Source organism: Brachyistius frenatus, unplaced genomic scaffold (genome assembly GCF_029030835.1).
Source record: "Brachyistius frenatus isolate BFR_SWC_R1_liver_20210118 unplaced genomic scaffold, ASM2903083v1 Contig_75, whole genome shotgun sequence".
NCBI lineage: Eukaryota > Metazoa > Chordata > Actinopteri > Embiotocidae > Brachyistius > Brachyistius frenatus.
In genome coordinates, this window is record NW_027210674.1 from 1,885,001 (window position 1) to 1,903,669 (window position 18,669).

General features: G+C 46.3%; 1 protein-coding gene across 4 annotated transcripts in view; it reads left to right on the forward strand.

The window, feature by feature from the left end:
• The window catches only part of atp2b3b (ATPase plasma membrane Ca2+ transporting 3b), a 114,681-nt gene that overhangs the window by 19,124 nt on the left and 76,888 nt on the right, over positions 1 to 18,669 (forward strand). For all 4 annotated transcript variants that reach the window (XR_011311312.1, XM_069708458.1, XM_069708456.1 and 1 more), the window contains exons 11-22: positions 2,109 to 2,241; positions 3,262 to 3,371; positions 3,603 to 3,737; positions 8,721 to 8,827; positions 8,994 to 9,069; positions 10,504 to 10,662; positions 10,789 to 10,968; positions 12,623 to 12,710; positions 12,824 to 12,930; positions 13,308 to 13,499; positions 15,020 to 15,233; positions 15,757 to 15,968. Coding sequence is in view for 3 of the 4 variants with exons in the window: in XM_069708458.1 (XP_069564559.1) it covers positions 2,109 to 2,241; positions 3,262 to 3,371; positions 3,603 to 3,737; positions 8,721 to 8,827; positions 8,994 to 9,069; positions 10,504 to 10,662; positions 10,789 to 10,968; positions 12,623 to 12,710; positions 12,824 to 12,930; positions 13,308 to 13,499; positions 15,020 to 15,233; positions 15,757 to 15,968 (1,713 nt within the window). In the remaining variant the exon portion in view is untranslated. The remainder of the gene's footprint in view (positions 1 to 2,108; positions 2,242 to 3,261; positions 3,372 to 3,602; positions 3,738 to 8,720; positions 8,828 to 8,993; positions 9,070 to 10,503; positions 10,663 to 10,788; positions 10,969 to 12,622; positions 12,711 to 12,823; positions 12,931 to 13,307; positions 13,500 to 15,019; positions 15,234 to 15,756; positions 15,969 to 18,669) is intronic.

An 18,669-nucleotide genomic window follows, 5' to 3' on the forward strand; every position in this document is an offset into this window, starting at 1 on the left:
TTCATCAGAGAAATCAGCTGAAGGAGATAATATATACAGTATGTTGAGGTAATACAGACATTTAAAACAGATGGATTTGCCAGCATGAAGTTCAGACGTGTGCCTTCTGAATGAATATTCCCGTCAGGGATGTCCTTTCTAAACACACTCACGCTCGCAGGCTACACACAGGATTTCATGCTTGCGATTGGGTCGTTTGGCCCGTGTGGATCCCGACGGGAAGAGTTGCAGAAAGCATTCATAGCTGTAAAATTCCTCCTTCTACACTTCCCTTGCATTTTTTTCAGTTTAAGAGATAGGTTGACATTTTGGAAAATTCTCTCTCAAATAGCCGGTTTGAAGCTCACACATTAATAAGGCATCTTGTTTGACTAATTCACACTAAAAAGAAGTGTAAAATGTCTTGATTTCACAGTGGGTTTTTGTGCCAAATACTCTTTCTGGCCAGGTGCAGTAACTGGCACAATGTCTCACCATTGTTGCCCGGCAACCAGTGGCTTCAGAAAATAAAAAGAAATGACTTTAGTTTTTGTGCAGATGAAACAAATTAACGTGTTCGGTTATTTTCAGATGGAGCCGGTTTAGCTTTTCCCCGCTGCTTCCATTCTTTATGCTAAGCTAAGCTAACCTCTGGGCTTGGGCTTCATATTGGACAAAAATAGGAAATGAGATTAATTCCCAAAATGTTGAACTGTTGAACCTTTAATCTTTATGTTTACTTGACTACTAATCTTGTAAAAAGACAGAGGAATTGAACACAAATCAAATACAAAGAAATAAAATGCCATGTTGTTTTCAGTAAAATTGAAAATAGCACACAATATTCTCTGTTAATGAAACTAAATATTAAAGGTGACTTAATAGATTTATAATAAAGTAGAATTTAAATAAAACTGTATAGTAATGCAGCTTGTTTTTTTTTATGTGCTGTCCTTCCCTCGCGGTTCTTTTTGGAAAGTGTAGTTCCTATTCTAATCACTTTTATGGTCACAAAGGCCATTTTATATGCAAGGCAAGGGAAGCTTATTCATGTAGTCCACCTCTTCATACACAAAGGAAATTCAAAAAGTGCTTGACATGAAAGATTTTAAATGTAATGGAAAGAAAAACTTTCAAATGCAAACCAAAAGAACAGAAATTTAAAAAAGTTAAGAACCAAACTTCCTCTGGATCGAGAGATCGACAGACAAGCAGCCGTACTTCAAGCTCTTGTCTTTGATCCACTGGAAGTCAGCGCAGACACCTGAGAGCTGCTGTGAAGTGCTCTCTTTGCTCTGTCTTTGCTTTTTGGGGGAAATGTGAGAAAAAACCAAGAATGTAACCTGCTACAAATGAAAGCTTGGATCAGTTTGAGGCTGGACATGAATCCTGTGATTCTTGCTGTGTAAAATGATAAATGGCTGCTAAAGTTTTACTCTAAATTAAGTTTTCAGAGACAGATTATTTTAATTTTGTCTGCATTTAACTGAAAAAATGTCCTATATATCGAATCATTTGTTTATTCAATGCCCTTGTAGAGAGAATCTATGGGAGTGTAGTCACTGCGTGGTAGAGTAAAGTTAATTTGGGTGTTGTAGTTGTAGATGTTATTATTTTTGCATAATGTGCGTAGTGAAAACGTTAAACAGAAGAAGATCAAGGATTGAGCCTTGAGGAACTCCACACGAGTTCCTGCTCACAGACAATTAACAATTAAGATAAAATAGTTCCTCCTGTGAAGATAGGATTTTAATATTGAACGGTCAGCCGAGTCATAATAGCTTGAATCAGAAAACATGATTCAGATCCTTCTCAGTGTGGATCTAGTCTGGACATAGTTGATGATAAATCCAACGAGAACAGTAACTAATTGATTAGATTTGTTCGAATTTTCTCGTCATGAGTTCTTTCTCGGTGTTTCCTTCAAAATGATGTTAAATAAAAATAAGCATTATTTGGCCCTGAATTTTGATTTAAGTCACCAGTACTGAATTCTCCCTGCCTGCCTCCTTCCTTATTTCCATCAATCCTCTTCTCTCCATGCTTCTGAACTCCGTCCGTACGTCATCATTCCCCCGCCGTCCCACTCTCGTACGTCCCTCTGCTCTCCGTCACAATTTCACGTGTAGAAAATGATGAAGGATAACAACCTTGTGCGGCACTTGGATGCGTGCGAGACCATGGGCAATGCCACGGCCATCTGCTCCGACAAGACCGGCACCCTCACCACCAACCGCATGACTGTGGTGCAGACGTACGTAGGTGAGCGAAAAGTGAAAAATCTTAGATGTCTTTATTGAAATTTTTTCTCCCTGTGATCAACACCAGTGGAAACACAATGTTCTACTGAGATCGAATGGGTCTTTCGCTGAAAAGTTCTCACTGCAATGGGAAGGATCATATGGTGAATCAGTCGCTGAATAAACCAATTTTTCTTTTGTTATTGTTAGATAAGTGAAGGGGATGCTGACTCATGCTAAGACTGAATACAAGTTCATTTTAAATCAAATTTCACCTTTTGAGTACGTAACAATTGTCACAATCACAGTCGGCACCATTACAGTGTTGACGTTCATGGTTTTGCAGATGATGCACAGCTCAATGTTTTTCTTCTATCTTTATAAATAGTTTCATTGTTGTTGCTGCTATTACTTAATGCAGTCTTTAGTGGTCGTTTCTCTTTACCCACATTGGAAAAAATACAACCATCTGCTGCTTCTTTTTGATATTCATATTTAAAGTGGTCCTCCAGCAATTTAGAAATGCACCTCCGCAAAGTGGGAGACTTGTAAGAAACATAATTCGAGAAAGAATTGGTCGACACGGATAAAACGGATCCTAAGATATCTTGACTTTTAGTCCCTGGTATGAGTCACGCTCCACACACGCAGAATCCTTTTCCCATAATGCAACTCAATAGCATCTGATTAAATGCTCTCTCCCTGGTAAGTACCTGTGTCTCTTAAACACAATGGCCTAGTTTGTAACAATTACATCATCTGAGTTATTTTCTCTGGCGTGATAAAAGTCCTCCAGAGCCCCAGAATGTATTATACAGTACGACGGTTTTCACTCATTAGTACTCTCAATGAGGAAAAAGTGTAGATGTACTGCACGACTCCCAAAACCTTTGTGTCCCTAAAATTCAACATAGAAACCAATAGAGATAAACTTCTTTTTCACAGTAGAAGAGCAGATTTTCGATTGATAGCGCAATGTTTTGATTATTATAGAGATTATTATTATTATTAATATGGATTAAAGTTAAATTTTTGTTTCCAGCTGATGTGCACCATCGTGTGGTCCCAGACCCTGGACTGATCAACCCCCAGACCCTGGATCTATTAGTCAACTCCATCGCTATCAACAGCGCCTACACCTCCAAGATCTTAGTGAGTCATGCACAGGCAGACATGTCATTGTTTAGCAGGAAGTGAGACACTACAGCAACCCTTAGTTAGTGTCAGTGTTTGGGGGGATATTTTCCTGTGTCTTTTGATTTAACACCATCCTTTCTTGTGCCATTGTTTCTAATTCATTTCTTGTCTCTCTTCTTTGTCTCCTGACCCTCTGACTCTCTGAAATCCACCTCTACAACTTATATTAAACTTGCTCTCAATCAGCCACCCGACGTGGAGGGTGGTCTGGCTAAGCAGGTGGGAAACAAGACAGAGTGTGGCCTGCTGGGATTTGTATTGGACCTGCAGCGGGACTACGCCCCTGTCAGAGAGCAGATCCCTGAGGAGAGACTCTACAAGGTAGGAAATCATGCACTACATCCTCCCTCACCGGTTACAGTATATTTATAGCTCTAAAAAATTAGCCAAAAGGCTATTGATTTTGCTATAGTTCATTTCTCATGTGTCCTTTCTTTTTACAATTTATTTGTATGATCTCGTTTTCCTGATGACTCCAATAACAAAACTCTATATATTTTGGCCATATGCTTTACAATACAGGCACATTTGATACGACTATTTAAAACTCAAATAGGAGCTTGGCACGCTCGCCGTACCCTGAACGGGAGGTCAGAACTGCATCCTGTTGCATTTTTAATGAGGACGGAGTCTTTTTCTGCATTGCGTTGTAAAGTAGTGATGAATCACACTTCCTGAGACATTTTTTAAGCAATTTATTGCAAGGCGCCACAGATGGCTCCAACATATTTCTGTTATGAGGTGGAATTTATCTTTTTCCAGGACCCAAATGCAAGCACACAGACTCGAGGTATCAGTTCCAAAAATACTGTCTTTATTGTCCCAAAAAATAAACAAACAAAAACTACAAACCAAAAGGGTGGCACCGAGCGTGTCCACCCTACGTCCAGTCGGGAGGGCAACTCAACCGACAGCTCCTGCGGGGACACGGGTAACAGGGCAACCGGCAGACCAGCGGAAGGGACGGCGTCAACAATCCTCCTAGCCGGGAGGGCAACTCCACCGACTAGTGATTTTGACCGGGAATATCCGCAGGAGACACAGAAGCCGGAGGAACGGGAACAGGAACAGGACTGACAGAGAGCTGACGGGGAGCAGACGGAAGACGGACGGGCAGCAGACGGAAGACGGACGGGTGGCTAACAAAAACACACAATGAACCGACAACCAGAGTTGTGCAGGGGCAGGGTACATATAGTCTGGGGAGGTGATCAGGAAGATGATGCAGCACACCTGCAGGTGGTGATCAGGGATGAGTGGCTGCATCTGCTGGGACTGGTGAGGGGCGTGGCCACAGGCAAAGATAGGGGACACAGGAGGAGAGGTGATCGGGGGCAAAATGGAGGACAAAACTGAACTCCTGACAGTACCCCCCCCTCAAAGGGAGCCTCTCGGCGACCAAAACTGGACCGGACTGGGTGGGAGGAGGGGGGACCGGAGGAGGGACGGAGGACCACAACTAACACAGGACATGAGACAGGAAACCTAGGTGGATGGAAGAAGGCCACGGGACAGGGAGGCCGGGGGTGACCGCGCCAGAGGACGGCCACGGGGCAGGTCAGGTTCAGGTGACTGCTCCGGAGGACGGCCACGTGGCAGGGAGGCCTGGGGTGACCGCTCCGGAGGACGGCCACGGGGCAGGGCGGACTGGGGTGACCGCTCCGGAGGACGGCCACGGGGCAGGGCGGACTGGGGTGACCGCTCCGGAGGACGGCCACGGGGCAGGACAGGTTCAGGGGATCTCTCCGGAGGACGGCCACGGGGCAGGGCAGACTGGGGTGACCGCTCCGGAGGACGGCCACGGGGCAGGACAGGTTCAGGGGATCTCTCCGGAGGACGGCCACGGGGCAGGACGGACTGGGGTGACCGCGCCGGAGGACGGCCACGGGGCAGGACAGGTTCGGGGGATCTCTCCGGAGGACGGCCATGGGGCAGGACGGGTTTGGGGGACCTCTCCGGAGGACGCCCACGGGGCAGGACGGGCTCGGGGGACCGCTCCGGAGGACAACGACGAGGCAGGGCTTCGACCACGAAGGAGGACGGAGCCGGAGGGACGACATTCCTGGAGGACGGAGCGGCGACCGCGTCGGAGGCCGGAGCGACGACCGAACAGGTGGACGGAGCAGGAGGCGAGGCGGCGTCCGTGCCTGAGGCCGGAGCCGGAGGCACGACCTCGCTGGAGGACGGGGCCGGAGGCGTGGCGCCAACCTCGCCGGAGGCCGGAGACGGAGCGATGACATCCCTGGAGGACGGAGCAGGAGGCGGGGCGGCGTCCTTGCCTGAGGCCGGAGCCGGAGGCACGACTTCGCCGGAGGCCGGAGGCGGGGCGCCGACCTCGCCGGAGGACGGAGACGGGGCGTGGCGACGACCGTGCAGGAGGATGGAGCCGGAGGCGGGGCGTTGACCGCGCCGGAGGCAGCAGGGGCCGGTGGCGTGGCGACGACCGCATGGGAGGATGGAGCCGGAGGCGTGGCGACGACCACCCTGGAAGCAGCAGGAGCTGGAGGAGGGGCGTCGACCACCCTGGAGGACGGAGTCGGAGGCGGGGCGACGACCACGCCAGAGGACGGGGCCAGAGACGTGGCGACGACCGCGCCGGAGAACGGAGACGGGGGCGTGGCGTCGACCGCGCCGGAGGCAGCAGGGGCCGGTGGCGGGGCGTCGACCACCCTGGAGGACGGAGTCGGAGGCGTGGCGACGACCACGCCAGAGGACGGGGCCAGAGACGTGGCGACGACCGCGCCGGAGAACGGAGACGGGGGCGTGGCGTCGACCACCCTGGAGGACGGAGTCGGAGGCGGGGCGACGACCACGCCAGAGGACGGGGCCAGAGGCGTGGCGACGACCGCGCCGGAGAACGGAGACGGGGGCGTGGCGTCGACCACCCTGGAGGACGGAGTCGGAGGCGGGGCGACGACCACGCCAGAGGACGGGGCCAGAGGCGTGGCGACAACCGCGCAGGAGAACGGAGACGGGGGCGTGGCGTCGATTGCGCCGTAGGCAGCAGGGGCCGCTGGCGTGGTGACGACCGCACAGGAGGACGGAGGAGGAGGCGGGGCGTCGACCCATCCGACGGCAGCAGGAGCTGGAGCCAGGACGTCGATGACCCGTCCAGCGACGGGGAACGAAGGAGCAGCATTACTGCCGCATAGGCCATGCTGCAGGTACTTGAGGGCCAACGCCCGGGCCCGGATGGCGTCCGGATCTCTCACCGGCGCTGCGGGGGTAGAGAGTTCGTAGTGGGGACCGACGGGGCTGTAGGCTCGCCCGTAGCGACCTACGGGGCTGTAGGCTCGCCCGTAGCGACCTACGGGGCTGTAGGCTCGCTCGTAGCGGCCGACGGGGCTGTGAGCTCGCTCGTAGCGGCCGACGGGGCTGTGGGCTCGCTCGTAGCGGCCGACGGGGCTGTGGGCTCGCCCGTAGCGGCCGACGGGGCTGTGGGCTCGCCCGTAGCGACCGACGGGGCTGTGGGCTCGCCCGTAGCGGCCGACGGGGCTGTGGGCTCGCCCGTAGCGACCGACGGGGCTGTGGGCTCGCCCGTAGCGACCGACGGGGCTGTGGGCTCGCCCGTAGCGGCCGACGGGGCTGAGGGCTCGCCCGTAGCGACCGACGGGGCTTTGGGCTCGCTCGTAGCGGCCGACGGGGCTGAGGGCTCGCCCGTAGCGACCGACGGGGCTTTGAGCTCGCTCGTAGCGGCCGACGGGGCTTTGAGCTCGCTCGTAGCGGCCGACGGGGCTGTGGGCTCGCTCGTAGCGACGGACTGGACTGACGGCCACACGTCCAGAGATTAAGGGCGCAGCAGGACCGGATGGCCGGTGACCCCGGCGTCGCCGCCTCCTTCTGGGGGGGTCCCAGAAGGCCAGGCGGGTTCCCTCAAACCCAGTCCGGGGTTCAGCGGAAACCGTGTCATTCAGGCGGGCCTGATTGGAAAAATATTGAAATAAAGTCAGGTATTTTGGATTCGAGTCTGTGGCTGCTGGGTCCCTCCGTGGTCGGTTCATTCTGTTATGAGGTGAAGTTTATCTTTTTCCAGGACCCAAATGCAAGCACACAGACTCGAGGTATCAGTTCCAAAAATACTGTCTTTATTGTCCCAAAAAATAAACAAACAAAAACTACAAACCAAAAGGGTGGCACCGAGCGTGTCCACCCTACGTCCAGTCGGGAGGGCAACTCAACCGACAGCTCCTGCGGGGACACGGGTAACAGGGCAACCGGCAGACCAGCGGAAGGGACGGCGTCAACAATCCTCCTAGCCGGGAGGGCAACTCCACCGACTAGTGATTTTGACCGGGAATATCCGCAGGAGACACAGAAGCCGGAGGAACGGGAACAGGAACAGGACTGACCGGGAGCTGACGGGGAGCAGACGGAAGACGGACGGGCAGCAGACGGAAGACGGACGGGTGGCTAACAAAAACACACAATGAACCGACAACCAGAGTTGTGCAGGGGCAGGGTACATATAGTCTGGGGAGGTGATCAGGAAGATGATGCAGCACACCTGCAGGTGGTGATCAGGGATGAGTGGCTGCATCTGCTGGGACTGGTGAGGGGCGTGGCCACAGGCAAAGATAGGGGACACAGGAGGAGAGGTGATCGGGGGCAAAATGGAGGACAAAACTGAACTCCTGACAATTTCCTGCAAATGTAGAGAAACAAAGTGTTTACAGGATCTCTCCCATAAATGCTCTCTGGACTCTCCCAGAGAAAAATCCAGGACAGAAAGTGAAACAATGAGAGTGTAACACAGTAAACGCTAACATTACAGTGATGCCGACAGACTGCATCTATGCTAGATGCCCTGTGCTTCGGTAGAGATGGGAATCCATCCAACCTTGTTCCTCTGACAGCTCCTATTATCTACTGGGTAGATTGGGATCTACTGGTTGGAGACCCCCGATCTAGGGGAAGTCCAGATATAAAAAATAAGTGAAAATTTTGAGCTCCTAGTGACCTGACAGAAATATTCAGGGGTTAAAGTGGGTAGATGTGGCCTGGAGACAAAGCATCCATCGCTGAAGTGTCCTCGAGCGAGGCACATAACCCCTGAGTGCTCTGTGTGTGTGTGTGTGTGTGTGTGTGTGTGTGTGTGTGTGTGTGTGTGTGTGTGTGTGTGTGTGTGTGTGTGTGTGTGTGTGTGTGTGTGTGTGTGTGTGTGTGTGTTTACTGCTCCTCAATGGGTGAAATTCCTTTGTTTTCCTGTGTGCAAAAACTGATTCTTCCTTTTCCTCTTCTTCAGAACGCCACTCTGAGTCCATCTCAGTTATATTTGAGTCCAACTCTCTTTTTCTTCTCTCACAGGTCTACACGTTCAACTCGGAGCGTAAATCCATGACTACGGTGATCAAGATGCCTGACGGCTCCTTCCGCCTCTACAGCAAAGGAGCCTCTGAGATCATGCTGAAGAAGTGAGAGATGGGGGAGGATGAGGCGGGTGGAGGTGGTCTCGGTTGATATCAGCCTGTGTGAATATAAAGACGTGACAGTAGATCAGATTTGGGTTCAGACTTAGTTGAAGACAAAAGGTGTTCTTTGTCCTCTCTGACTCTCCGTCTGTCCTTCGTCTCTCTCCAGGTGTTCCTACATCCAAGGCGCCAACGGAGAAGCGCGCAGTTTCCGCCCACGTGACAGAGACGAAATGGTCAAACAGGTGATGTGTGTTTGTTTGTGTCTTAAGTATTCTAGAAAGGCGTGTTTATGGATTTTCCTGATGCAATAAGGTGCAAAACCCAAACCTTTGGTAAATACCCTCCTCCATCTCTCTCAAAATATGTGCTTCTGTCCACCTATTGTTGGGTTTTGAGCAAACAGAGATGGAAATGCTGAGAACAGTGAGAGTGAATCAGAACAGGGCATTTATGAGGCTGACTAATAACTGACACATGATATAAAGCTGTTAAGGCGAGTGGAGCTTCAGATTCTGGAGTTAGTTTTTCTGTCGGTTTATCACTGTGAGTAACTGCTTTTATATTGTAACCAGAACATTGTTACTATGAGAATATCAAATTGATAGGTCATATTTTCTGAACTTTGGAGAGAGCCAAGCTCGCTTTCATCCCTGCATCCAGTCGTCATGCTGACCTAAATTAATCTGCTGGTTGATATCAAACACACAAACTCATAGCAAGTAAAACCCTTAAGATATTTCACAAAATATCTTTCTTTTTTTTTCACAGCATTCTGTAGAACTTCTGCTTTCTTCATACCATTTTTTTGTCTGTTTTGCTTTCAGTTTAGTGTATAGGATGCTTGACCTTATTTGATTGAACTTCAAAAAGTCATCAGAGAACACACTGCAATAACACAAAGCTACAGATGAAGATATGACATCCTGAAACAGTCATGATAGCCACAACATTCACCCACAGTACCGTCGCAAAGCTCTGCTACATCAGCTGACTTATGCAATTTTATTAAATTAGGATGTTATTTTGCCAAAATTCTGGAAGACAACCACTTTGCTTACTCAGTCTGCTTATACTGTCCGTAATATATATATATATATATATATATATAAAATATCCATCAGGAAAAATATCTTTCACATATTATAGATAAGCCCCATAAGCGTTACTGAATGTGAGTGAGAGCTGTGGCGTCAGCAGTTGCAGACTTATAGACATTCAAAATCTGTTATACCAAAAAAAGCTCTGCTAAACCAGCCTTAAAATATTTACCAGCAAAACGCATGTATTTGTTTCACATACAGTTTATGAACCTTTGCAGGTTGAGCTTTGAGTGTCAGGCTGACTGACCTAAATTTGGCTTCTGATGAACACAGCTTCTGCTGTGAGAAAAATAATTCTGCTCCCTACTCAACTTTATTCCAGCTCGGTTGTTCAGTTTGCGTTGCGGCAGCTTTACGTCAGCTCCTCTTTACGTCATGTTGTCTTCCCTCTGGTGTCGGCAGCAGGCTCGGGGTCTCTTTTCCCCGCAGCTACGTCACAGAATATTCATCACTGTATTTATGTATTAGATATTGGAACGTAAATATACAGTGATGGCAGCGTGGGATTTGATGGGAGAATATTTTGAAGGCTGGCTTCCTGATTGTCGTTGTAATAATCTCTGACCTGATCGATAGGTGATTGAGCCGATGGCATGTGAGGGGTTGAGGACCATCTGCATTGCGTATCGTGACCTTCCGTCCAATCCGGAGCCGGACTGGGAAAACGAGGCAGAAATAGTGACGGAGTTGACCTGCATCACTGTGGTTGGGATCGAGGACCCTGTGCGGCCTGAGGTAGGATATTGTAGCGTGTGTATCTTGAGTTCATGTTGTCCATTAGTTGTGACTAAAACCTGTATTTTAGAAATCATTTTCATCGAGTGTTGAGTTTATATGTGAATATTTTCTCGTCCCTGCAAGGTGCCTGATGCCATCCGTAAGTGTCAGCGTGCAGGCATCACAGTGCGGATGGTGACTGGTGATAACATTAACACGGCCAGGGCCATCGCTGCTAAATGTGGCATCATCCACCCTGGGGATGACTTCATCTGTATAGAGGGCAAAGACTTCAACCGACGAATCAGGAACGAGAAGGGAGAGGTGAGTTGGGGTCTCGAGAGGGTTACGTGCAATCGTGTATTTGATTAACAGCACATGTTTATTTCAATTAAAATGAACTAATAATGAATGTTTAAAAAAAATAAGGTTATGGTGGAAAGAACCTACACGATAACCCCACTGAGATAAATGCTTCCACCTCGCTACTGTCCGTCAAATTAGCAGAGCTGTTTTCTCCACCACTGCACCACATTTTTGGACATTTTACCTTACCATGTGAAAGTTATGATGCCAAAATGTGTATTTATTTCTTTAAAAATAACAAAGAATAAAAAGATAACTGTATATAAAAACAACTCTGGTTAGTTACACCTGTGATAGCCTTTGCTAATGCAAATATACATGTCCTGTTTCTTAAACTGGAAAAAATCTGGTTGATTGAGTTCAAATCAGTTCAAAGTTTAAATGAGCAATAAACTGCAGCCATGTTTTGTATGGTTTTAAGACATAGACTGTGTTTCCTTCAGACTGAAACGCAGCTCCAGTAGAGGCACTTTTTTTCCTGGTTTTGTACAAAGTCAGTGATGATGAAATGACAGACATTTTATTTCAAATATATGTATTCTTTGTTATTGCTGATTTTAGATTGCAACGCTTACTTTCATCATTGAACCTGTCAGTTATTTTAATAATAATCCATGTTTGAAATGTCTCAAAAGAGTAAGATATTTACCCTTTTGTGAAAGAGTAGAAAAGGTGAAAAAGATATAAAAAAATGTTGATGATATATGATGTGGAAAAGCTTTCAATCCTCCTCTGAGAATTAGAAAGCAGGCAATATATGGAGTACCACTACCAGATCTGCCAGAATAAGAGTGAAGAGTAGTATTAAGACTTCGGTATAAGTACCAGCACAACTATAAACACACTACTGTACGTTACATTTTGTAAAAGTCCTGCATTGAAAAACTGCTCTGTTGTCCGCCTAATGTAAAAATGTGTATCAGAAGCACAAGTACTCACTTAGCGAATGTCCCCTGTAACTCATGTATTAACAAGAAATTTCTCAATTGTTAGTGTTGTTGTAGCTGCTAGTTACGACAATATACAACTATACTGTATTTTAAACCAGAAGGAAGAAAAAAAAAAGATGTCGCCTCAGTACTCCAGGGAAATCCATGCAAAATGAGCCAGTTAAGGATGTTTTAAGTGAGCTGCTGTTCAGACATATTCACTGGTCTGGTACAAAATTAAGTCTCAGATTTCCCATTTGAGATTTCCACTGATGTGGCTGCATGCGGTAACATTTGTGCAGGCAGTGCTTTCATCTAACTCCTCCTTTATCTTCATTTGAATTTAGCAGAATGCTTGATGGGATGGAGAACTGCTCGTTAGTGCTGCGGCTCTGCTTTTCTATGGAGTGTAAATTTGAATTTACATTTCAAAATGCTGTGCGGAAATTATCATTATGTGATGAGCGTATTACAGTTAAATTAAAGGAACGAGAACAATCTCGCATCTTTGATCAGTTTTCCTCCATCACATGTTTGTACGGTGCTTAAACACTCTGGATCAATAGTGACATCTAGTGAATGAACAGACTAGTTTACAGCTTCTCTGACGTGCTCTTCATCATCATCATCATCATCATCAGCACCACACTTTTTTTTAACCCCAATATCTCTCTGTCTGGCAGATCGAACAGGAACGTATCGACAAAATCTGGCCCAAACTGCGCGTGCTGGCTCGATCCTCACCAACTGACAAACACACACTGGTTAAAGGTAAGTCTCAAGGTTATTACCTGAATCACACACACACACACACACACACACACACACACACACGTTCGGTCACACACACCTGAAGCCTGCGTTCCGTCCTATTTGTTTTCCAGGCATCATCGACAGCACCGTTTTAGAGCAGAGGCAGGTTGTCGCTGTAACGGGAGACGGAACTAACGACGGACCGGCTTTGAAGAAGGCTGATGTGGGCTTCGCCATGGTAACCCGACATCTTATTCATGTGTGGTGTTAAAATACCTTCTGTACTTGCGTTTGTTGTGGAAATCAAGTAAGCTTTGTGATCCTGCTGTGTTTTCAAAAAATATAGTAAAAAAAGAAGACAATAAATTCAATACAAAGCTTTTATAAAAACTATGAATGTAGTGTATTTTATCTGTAATAAAACAAGTGTTTTCGGAATAGCGTGCCTTTTGATTTTGGCCACGGCTCTTACTCACACCAAGCGACAGCACTTGGAGGCAGGACGACTAAATATTGAGACAGAAGCACTCCGAGGGCATTTGTGTGCAGGAATGTTTGCATGAATCATGCCATGAGTGTCCGTCTCCACCTCACTCTTGTCTCAATCTTTGTCAGGGTATTGCAGGGACAGACGTGGCTAAAGAGGCATCTGACATCATCCTGACTGATGACAACTTCAGCAGCATTGTCAAGGCGGTGATGTGGGGACGAAATGTCTACGATAGCATCTCCAAGTTCCTGCAATTCCAGCTCACGGTCAATATAGTGGCTGTCATTGTGGCCTTCACGGGGGCCTGCATAACTCAGGTAGACAGATTCATTAATACACATACCTGCTGACACGTGTGCATTCCTACACGCACACATATAACGAACACACGGATGTCGCTTCTGTAAACATCACTCACTTCATTTCTGCTCAGAAGAGGCAAAATGCTGAAATGCTTTTTGTGCATTTCTACACCCGGCTTATATAAGCAGAGATGTCCTGACACCTTGAAACATTTACATGTACTTGATATGCAAAGAATACCACGTACCATGTTCTATCTATCACGCCTATGTATGTAGGCAAGTGAATTTTCATTATGTTTATGCGTTGTGACTGATCATTTTCTCACAAAGAAATCCTTAATTACACCCAAAACAAGCCAAAACATTCCTTAATTTGAGCCACATTCATCACTGAACAGTAGAAGTCGAAGTATAAATAGTGTTGAATAGCATCACCATTATCATTAGCTGTTATTTGTAATAGTCTACACAACTACTTGGATTCCAATTCTGTGTTTTTATCATTTGCAATCACGTCTTCCAAATTCGGTTAAACCGGGCTCTTGTTGCCATGGTAACATGCGGTGAAAAGCAAAACCTGCAGGGAGCCATCCCAAGTCGGGCTTCTTGATCAAAACACCTGACAGCTCCGAAGTTTTCAACCAGCTGTTCCATAATGAAAACACTGCAGCCGACGCAGTCATTTTTTTCACCGTAGTCATTTTGACGTGTCGTAGCAGGAAAAAGCACAGAAGTGTTCGGTCACGTGAATAACGGCTGCCTCCCACGTAGGACTCTCTGGAACAACTTACTTGAACACATAATGGATCTGAGCAGCTGATCATGTTTTTAGTTCCACTTGTGCTTCTCCTATTATGACAAGTCCAAATATCTGCTCTGTGAAATTTAGGTAAAAAAAAAAAAAAAATTTTTTTGCCAGTATATTGATTTTTACTTTTTATGTATTACTATTTTGTAAATAACTGTCACATTGAATATCACAGTCATTTAATACTCTTGCAGCTCAGTTGTTGCAGCATCATCAGCAATAGAAAAACACGTACTTTTGCATATTAAATATGCTGAAAATGTCTCAGCCGTGGCCGTAGATTAGATGCCTTGTCACTCTGCATGGTCCGCTACGTACTCTGTGCCTTTTGCCACCAAATGTGGCGGGAAGAACAACAACAACCTAAAACTAAACTGCCTGTTTACTGTTCAGTGTGTTATGTTTACTGTCTGCTGTTTTATCTGCGTATCAGAATCCTGACTGACCTGAAAAATTCCTTCAATTGGGATAAAAAAAAGAGTGGCGTCCGTTGGATGGGCGCTACATTCAGGCTGCCACATTATTGATAAATGGCTGACTAAGCACAAAGTAAACAGACTTCGTCATGTATTGAACCTGACAGATAAATTAACAGGTTAGTTGAAATTGACTGATACCGCTCGCTGTTGGAAAACAGCCTCTCTGCAGCCGTCGCTGTCGGTGAAGCCCGACGCCTCAGAGCGGGATTCGTGACACGGGTCTCTGGTTGCAAATGTCCCCGCAGGACTCCCCTCTGAAGGCGGTGCAGATGCTGTGGGTGAACCTGATCATGGACACGTTCGCTTCTCTGGCCCTGGCCACCGAGCCCCCCACCGAGGCCCTGTTGCTACGGAAACCCTATGGCCGGAACAACCCGCTCATCTCGCTGACCATGATGAAGAACATCCTGGGCCATGGAGTGTACCAGCTGATCATCATCTTCACCCTGCTGTTCATAGGTAGTCTCACACACACACACACACACACACACACACACACACACACACACACACACACACACACACACACACACACACACACACACACACACACACACACACACTTACTTTTATCTTTGTGAGGACCATCACTGACATAATGTGTTCCCTAACCCCTACAGATGAATGGCTAACCCTAAACCGTATCATAATCTTAATCCTAAAACCGAGTCTTAACTTTCAAACAGTCCTTTGAAGGTTTGAAGATATCAAAGCGAACCAAAAAGTTCACACTTTTAACAAAAGTCTTTAGTTCTCAGCCACAAAACTGAAGTCAGTCCTCACAAAGAGAGATATACAAATATACAGACGCAGATTTATTGTAAAATCAAAACGATCAGGTTGTATTTCAGAATGCTTTGAGAAAAGAGGCACGTTGGAGGAGACGAACACAAATCAAACACACTTCCAAACACAGCAGCTTATTCTTCCTACTTTCACTCCTCTCGTTTCCTCTCCTTCCTCTCTTCTTTACTCTCTCCAGGCGAGCGCATGTTCAACATCGACAGCGGTCGCAACGCTCCGCTCCACTCCCCTCCCTCCGAGCACTACACCATCATCTTCAACACCTTCGTCCTCATGCAGCTCTTCAACGAGATCAACGCTCGCAAGATCCACGGAGAGAGAAACGTCTTCGACGGCATATTCGCCAACCCCATCTTCTGTTCCATCGTTCTGGGGACCTTCCTCGTGCAGGTCAGTTAAACCCTTCAACATCCTTTAATGATGGCAGACAGCAGTCGGAGTCCCATTTTTGGGGGCATTTTGACGGTAAATACGGAGATGAAATGCAGCAAAGCCTTTCCCAGAGATGTGTTGCAGTTGGTCCAGTTTTTAGCAGGACGCCTCCTGAGTTGTGCTATCTTGTGGTAAATTAGCTGCACTTAACTTAACTTGAGCATCTCTAGCACTCAGCTGAAGCATGTTGGGGTCAAAAACCACAGCAGACCTTTTTCCGGGGGGGACTTTTGGCGTGAACACGGTTAATGGCGTCTTTTTTTCAGTTCAGTTCTTGAGGACTGACTGAACAGAGTGGTGCTTCGTGATACTAACAATCAGTTGAGATGTCCAACATGCAGTATGTGGCCATGGTAAACCAACTTTTCTCATTTGAACCTGTCTCGATGGTAAATATAATGTCAGTACATGACCTCAATATTAAACATGTAGTTGTTTTCAGGATGTTGAAGCAAAACTTGGAGCATTATAAGCTTTATAAAGAACAATGTGTTGCAGAGCTGCTGCACTGGATTGCATTAGATTCCACAGAAGTGCCTAATAAAGTGTCTGGGGACTGTGTATACTGTGACCAACCAGGCTGAAACTGCTGATAATGATTCAACAAAGCAACATTTAAGTGTAATAACCTCAGAACTGAGATAATGCACCGTAAACTATCTGTTGGTTTTTTTTCAGTGTCAAAGTAACTCAGTTATGGTGTTCAGTACGTCCAACTGTATGAAGCAAAGAGAAACTGATAAAAGCTAATTCGGCATACTTAGTTTTCCAAAAATGAAAAAGAAACAGACTAAAAAAATGGGACGCAAAATGCAGCCCACAGTGCATTTTAATGTCTCCATGGCAACATTCTACTTCCTGTTCCTTGTTAAAGTTTACATCTGTTCAAGTGAAGACTTGTAATGCAGCATTTTCCCAAATACTTTATGCTCATATTGCTGCTTAGGCTCAAACAGGACAGACCGTTAAATCTGACAGTTTTTGTCAGAGATGTTTTTTTTGTGATTTTGAGATAACAAGTCATAATTACATGATAATTGTTTGTCCTTTGTGAAAGCATCCTGCTTCAGTAAAACTGCATATCACATAACTTTTGGATCAATTATTCCTCTTTTCTTGGAGACGATTGTGCAGATTTTTTTTAAATGGACCTTTACTATAAAAGAATTATTATTTACCAAACGGCAAAGTCTAATTGAAAAAATACGAGATGTTTTCTGCAGACGTGTTTCGGTGATTACCTGCCGTGTTGTGGTCACCTTCTTAGTCTGTAAATACGATGCAAAACTTTAGCGCTGCTTGTTGCACTGAGTCACGGTGAAACAGAAGAAATGCACCAAGCAGGGGAAGTGTGAGTACACAAAAACACAGCCGAGCAAACAAAGACGAGAGTGAGACATGGGGAGAGAAGAAGAAGGATATTTTCTAAAGCTCTTCAGCGCTTGCTGTTACTCTGGGGAGATACAAGAGAGGAGAGAGCTGGAGGGGGGAGAAGTGACGAAGAGACGGCTCAGACGGATTTGGAGAAGAAGAGTAGAAAGAGCTGAAGACTGGAGGAAGCTGGAGACAGGTGGAAGAGAGAAAGAGAGAAAGATGGATCCTTCCTCTCTGCACGGTGATGATATTACTGGATGTGATACACCATATCGTAGTCCCGGGGAGATTTATGACTGTGCAGGTTGCCGTCGAGATGATAGTGTCACTGATAAGCCTTGTTCGCGGTGTAAATGATCATGTTGCTATTTAAAAGGCTGTCGGTACATCCACTGAGGCATGCAGGCCGATGGGAGTGCGGTACTGTTGTGGGCCAAGGTTAAGGATGCAGATTGTAATGGAATAATTACCGACACAGAGGAGTTTTATATATCCAGTTAATGTGTCCTTTTTACACAGCGACATAATCTGGAGTGGAACAACCGCTCTGAATAATGAGGTTGCGTGTTGAATTACGAAGTGAGCAGAATAAGAAGCTGCCCGGACCTCCGATCTTCTACATGTTATTTTGGTCTTTGCGGAGCACAATAATAATCTATCTGATTTTGCAGTCGTATTATCTGTCATGGGATAATGTTACTAACCTGCTATATTCAAATGGGAGACTCAGTTTCCCACTGATGGCAACGTTGGTGGTTTAATACTTATTTCCTCCTGTTCATGTGCCGAAGTGTCTTTTGGAAAGACTCGTCCAAACGGCAGCTCTGTTGCTGTTGGTTTGTGTGCGAGTGGGTGAATAAGAGGACAAAAACAAACTGTAAAGCAGCGAAGTAAAGAGGCGTTATCTCAGCGCAGCCAGTTTACCATCACAGCCTCATAAATCAAAGCAGTCATGCTCACAATCTAAATTTACTTTCACAGTAACATTGCCGTTTTTGATGTGCAGTATTTCAAGTTAAATAGATTAATTCCATCTGAGAAATGGTCCTAAATATTGACTTATGAGCCTTAAAGTTCTTAATAAAACTTAGAAGGTTTATATAAAAAGGCTAAAAGTCATTTTGATCAAAGTGTAAGTATGACTTTTTTTGTGTGCAACAATAGAGTGTTTTTTAAAAACAAAAAGGCAGTCAGAACCAGCTGCTGGACCGTAGATACCATCTATTTTAATTCACAAAAACAGCAAAACAGGAAGTGACAGGGTTTATAATGAATGTAGTTAGTT